Source organism: Pygoscelis adeliae, unplaced genomic scaffold (genome assembly GCF_000699105.1).
Source record: "Pygoscelis adeliae isolate BGI_AS28 unplaced genomic scaffold, ASM69910v1 Scaffold156, whole genome shotgun sequence".
Lineage (NCBI taxonomy): Eukaryota > Metazoa > Chordata > Aves > Sphenisciformes > Spheniscidae > Pygoscelis > Pygoscelis adeliae.
In genome coordinates this window covers 4,775,656-4,781,352 of record NW_008825016.1, presented here as the reverse complement: position 1 = coordinate 4,781,352, position 5,697 = coordinate 4,775,656, and the positions used below count along the sequence as shown (strand labels likewise).

Genomic DNA, 5,697 nt, shown 5'->3' with positions numbered 1-5,697 from the left:
GGAGGAATGAAAGAAAAAAAATGTGGGGGGGGGGGAGGAGGGGGAGATAAGCCTTACTTGACGGGGAATGAAGATAACTTGGAGTAGAGTCTGAAAAGGAGTGTGGTGTTAAAAGGTGAGGCTTTCCACAGTAGTTCAACAGGGAGAATAAAAAGCACAAATTGCTGGCCTCTCTTCAGTCTTCCCTCCCTTCCCCAGCAGGAAGGAGACGGCAAGGATTTGGCCACGAGAGGGCTCTGTAAGGACAAGAAAGCAATTCACAGGCACCTGGCTCCAGCAGGGCTGGAAGCGCCAGGGGCTGGGCTGCTGCTTTGCTTGTTTCTGTCCGGGGGTAGGATATTTAGACTTGCATTAAGGTACAGCTTTGGAACTGCCTGATGTCTCACCCTGGCAGGGAAGAAGTCTGTTTGTGGCTGTCTTTGAGTGTTTCTCCCAAAATTTTCAGGGACACAGGTATAGGAGGATATAGCACCTGTAGTGCAACCTCAGTACACCAGCACAAAGTAGTACAGCATCTACTTTCAGCATCCCTTAACAACGAAGTGAGAAATGCTACTTCCAGATTTGAGTGAAATTACTTGTTACCTACTGTGCTGGAGCTGGAAAACCCCAAATAAGCGTATAAAATATTAAGAGTGGTTATAGAAGAATTGTTGCTGCTGCTTTCTGTAGCCTGGATTGCACGTGTTCCCTGCTGCCTTTACCTGAAGAGCTGTTATACACTGCACAGAGTAACTGTTAGTGAAGATGAAGATCACCTTCCTCATTGCTGTCTTGCCCTGCACTTTGCCATATTTTATTGAGTTCCTTAAGTGATAGCAGTGAGGAAAAAGGAAGATGCTTGTATTCTAGACAACTAGTTGCAGTCGGGAAAGAGATCGGATATTTTACTCTCTTCACACCAAGAAACAGGTTCTGACAAATTAAATTAATTTATTTTGTACAAATGATAGTGGTGTCACAGTTAATACAGTAGGAAGGATATGTAATTTTATACACCTGTTTTCTTTTAACATTACAAAATGCCCTGAAAAGACAAGGATGGTAACTGCTTTTTTTAAAAGGAGTGTCCTGACACTGATCACATTCTACTCTGAAAACACTTTAATCCTTTAAAACAAACAAACAACAGAACCACCAGTTCCAGTTATGAAGTCTGACATACAGTACAAAATACTAACACCACTTACTTGAAAGGCAGGAAAGATTGGTCAAGTGTCAGTTGACTCATGGAAAGCTTAAAGTGTGCTCTAGTCAGTGCAAATAGAGGAATGTGTCAATTGCTGTAGTATCTGACCACCTGGTTAAATCTGGTGAGTTATCCCTGAGAAAGCAACTTCTCTCTGCAAGTGTCTCGGAGTTTGTTAATTGTTGCCATGGACAAGCTTCCAGGGTCTGTGAATATTTTCTGGGGGCAAAAGGAGAAAATTCTTAGTTAAAATTCTGGCTTTAGACAACATGCTGGAATTCTCACATAATTCTCCAAAGTGTGAAATCCCTGCTTTGATATCCATACTGTGAACACTCACTGCTGTTTGGCCTCCTTGTAACGGGGTAGCATCTCCACCTACTCTGCTGTAAAGACATGGTAAACCTGCAGCTCGTAACAAGTGCTCTAAGTTACACAAAAGCTAGTTTGAATGTAAGTGTCCAGTTAAAATTATTTTAGAAGGCATTTGTGTTGGTGGATGGCAGATGTATTTAGAACATATTAAGCTATCCCGGGTAACGCTACAAAGCACCAGTGCATTTTGAGGAGCTAGCATAGGTTGTTCAGGCTCTGGCACCCATACATGCATACAACAATATGTTCCTACTGCAAAAAATCAGTCTTAGTCCCTTGCTGTGCTGCCTTTGCTCTTCTTTACTGATCTTTCCAGAGTAGCAATGTCTATGGATGTAAGAATTTGAGGCATTTCAAATGCTGTCACACATCTGTAATATTTTTTTGCTTTGACTTTTGTTGCTCAAGAACAATACATTTGTTTTTACTACTTCATCTAAAACTTCTGACTGAACAAAACTATGAAGCAAGCTGCAAGTTTATGCACTTTAACCTACAGTTAAGGTGTGTGGGCCCCTCAGTTCTCTGTAGTTGTAACTGACAACTCTGGAGATCAGATTATAATTGAGCCAGTTTTGAACAGCATTCTGGTAAAAAGTCTGCATTGCATTAAACTAAAAACTAAGATTTTGTTCAGGGGGAGGGGGGCATAAACTACTGAACTGTCATCCCCTCCGCTGCGACCACTATCTGTACTGCTGGGAAAAAAAAACCCCACAAACCCAAAAGTATGTGTTTCAAAGTTATATAAGAACCTAACCTAAATTGTTTAACTGCCTTGAAAGCCCCTCACTACAGTAACCACCACAGTTAAAATAAATGTTTTATTCAGAGTAACTGCAAGAAAAAGGTAGTTGATTTTCTAAAAACAGCTGCTGTAAAATGTAATGTAATTAAAGGGGGAGGGGGGAAGTCCTTCAGGGACAAGCGTTTGTATCAATCTCTGAACTGGTATTCTCGTGGCAGTTAACATTTAACAAAACTCTTATTCTAAACCCTTTATGGAATGGGAAAACCCCTCAAACATCTCCTCTCTAAAATTAAGCTGTACCTGCGATTTATTTTTCCCTTGCTCCTTTAATTAAAAGGCTCACAAACACTAGTAAGTTAAGCTTATTTTTCTTCTATATGAGCAAAGATGAAAACTTAACAGAAATGACATCCTACTATGACAGACCTATGCACAGAGCTCTGACACGAGCACAAAACTCTTTTGGGAGTAAAAGTCACCTATTGGGATGTAGTTTTACACACACTTAGCAAACGATGATAGTGGAGTTGGCCAAGTGATTTATGACAGATGTGCTCCTGGTTTTTTGTTTTTGTTTTTTTTTTTTTAATCAACATCTTTTACATTTCAATCTTCTGAGTTAAGCTCTGAATCTAGTGTTTTATACAGATGGGGCATCCAATCTATTAATAATTTACAAGAATAATTCTGAGTTTGCAGGTTGTCATAAGACTTGAGCACTCAACTTCATGGATTTTGTCTGGAAAAAAGAACTTGGTGCTACCTTTTTGTTCTTTGACTAAACATAATGCTTTATATTCTGGCACTACGAAGATTTATCAATGCAAGTTTAAAATTCACTTTGTGTCTATTCTACAATATTCTATTACAATTCACCTGAAAAAGCACAGGAACACAATGCATAGTTCACTGAAAGAATGCACTAAAGTTATTTTCTCATCAGACTTCCTGGCTTAGCTGGTAAAAAGGGCAGAAAGAATTTTTTCCCCTGTATGACAGATAATGTGAATGACTTACTATGCATGGACTGAGATAGTCATTCTTTTGAAAAATTCTTTAAAAGGTTTGCATTTCTTATATAAAAACATTCTTCCTCCTTTTGGCAATTCCTACAGATACATTTCTCCTAACTGTATCCATCTTTTTGACTGAGCAAAACATTTCTAAGTCAGTCTTGTTTTTAATTTGTAAGAACTAAAAACTGCAGAGAATTTACCTGCATGAAGCTGTGACACTCCGTTACAAATGTTCCTTTGGTGATCTGCTTAAATTTATCACAAATGTCAGGGAAATTCGTGGCTTCCAAAATAAAAGCTTGGTGTTGCTTAATTAACGTTAAGGCCACGCGGAAGATGATCTTTGACCCTTCGTAGAATAAACAATCCCATATTCGGAGCACAGTCTGCAGGAAAGGGGAGAATTCAGATTACAGCTTCTTGATTTGCAGTAGGTAATTATTACTAAAGCACTACAAATGAAATAATGATTATGAGTGTATATTAAGAGAACTTTATGTTACCAATTACCTCTACTGGAAGAATGTCAATGAACAAGCATATAAACCAGCGTGACACCACTAGGGTCCACATGACTCCATGTCTTTCCATCAGCTCTGCCACAGCCGGAACTTTCATTTTCACAAGTTCTCCAAGGACTTCCTGATCAGTTTTCAGGCCCAACATTGCAGGACTGTAATAATCTTGGAGAGAGGAAACCAAAACTCAGGAATCTTTGGATGTGATTTTTCCACAAAATTGAAGAGAACGTCCTGTACAGCTGAGTGTATAAAGGCACGTTGAGCCTATGAATCCCAAGTTGGAGTAAATTAAAACCATGCAGTGAAGAAGTCTGCATTGCGGTCATACAGCACTTCTCTTTCAGCCAAGGCTGATCCCTCTACACAAACGCTTCATTCATGCCTACCAAAGTACCTTCTTTCTCTCTGATGTTTTGTGGCAATTCATTCTTCCTTCCCAAAGAAGGATAATCTAGGTGGTTTTTAACTACTAGCTTAGACTACAAAAGTCTTACTAATATTGAAACAGTTCAATATAACCACCACCTCCTTTCCATGTGTGGGGGCTGCACACCTCCCAGTCTACACAATACCCAGACAGGTAACAAAAAAAACCCCAACAAACCCTCAAAACAACCCATAGCCTTTAGACTGGGTCCAGTCACAAACTGGAAACGTGAATTTCTGAGAGTGTCAGCTGTGCTGGGGTGCTGGAGGCCAGATACCCCTTCTAGGGGTATCCCTAGATACCCCTAGGGGTACCCCTAGATACCTTCTAGGGGTATCTTCTCTTTTCTCTCAGCCACGGAAATCCCACTTTTCATAGAATAATTCCAAAAGGAAGTGAATGGCAGGTTCCCCCCAGGCAACATGTCTTCCTGCTTAATCTATCTGTGAGACAGAGGCTGAAATTAGACCTACATCTCCTACACTGCTGGTCACTGCACTAAACCGTTAAAGCAAAAATTAAGAAAAATGGAGCACACTACGACTGTTACTCCACAGCCTGTTTGACAGGGTAAGCATTTTCATTACCAAGGTGCAGGATGAATAACAAGCATCTCAGTTCTATAAACAAGTAGTTCTGGGTATACTTGCGGGAAGAAAAAGATTATTTTAGTTCATAAGAGTTCAGACAGCCCAACGAGGGACAAGAGTTAGTTAACAGATTTTTAAGGAATTAATATTTTGGGTTTAGATGTTGACCAAAACATTTAAGCTGGATTTGATGGCTCCAGCCCTGGGAAGAAATCATTGATGGTTCACTAGTGCTTTGCTGACAAGACCTACATTATTAACATTATTTACTGAAAGAAATAACTGGTAATACAAGCACCTTCCTATGTGTTTCTTTCCTTCACTGATTCTGGAAAGCTGCAACTCAGGATTCTCTAACTAACTTCTTAGCTGGTTTCTGCCAAGGTTCCCAGATACACACCGCATGGCTGATGGTTCACATGAAGGCGAAGAAATTGGAAAGAGCAGTCCATTTGTCTGAAATAATTTTAATAAAACCTCCCAGTGCCACAAATGTTTAAGATGTCCAAATTATGCAGTACATTTATAACCACTTTAATTTCTCTATTGAAATCACAAAGAGCAGTTTAATATTCCACTCTTTTCTGTGTCAATGGTTTTCTTGAACAGAATTCCCACCCCAGGAGATATTTGCTCTCCATTTGTCCTGTTCAAATGGCAGAACATCTACAGGAGTTTTTATGGTTCTAAGCAGCATCGCAGTCAACCTTTAGGAATCTAGCTTTTCGTCTGTGATCCTTATGTTCTTTGTTCCCATTGAAGAATGATAGGTAAAACTCCTCTATAGACACAAGAGTCACTGCCACCGCACACATTCCTTTAACTGTT

General features: G+C 39.7%; 1 protein-coding gene across 1 annotated transcript in view; it reads right to left on the bottom strand.

The window, feature by feature from the left end:
* Positions 1-114: 114 nt before the first annotated feature.
* The window catches only part of GRTP1 (growth hormone regulated TBC protein 1), a 42,929-nt gene continuing 37,346 nt past the window's right edge, over positions 115-5,697 (bottom strand). Inside the window, exons 7-9 of the mRNA XM_009326306.1 lie at positions 3,842-4,014; positions 3,532-3,717; positions 115-1,408 (exon numbers count right to left, since the gene is read on the bottom strand). Coding sequence (XP_009324581.1) covers positions 1,319-1,408; positions 3,532-3,717; positions 3,842-4,014 — 449 coding nt within the window. The 3' untranslated portion in view covers positions 115-1,318. The remainder of the gene's footprint in view (positions 1,409-3,531; positions 3,718-3,841; positions 4,015-5,697) is intronic.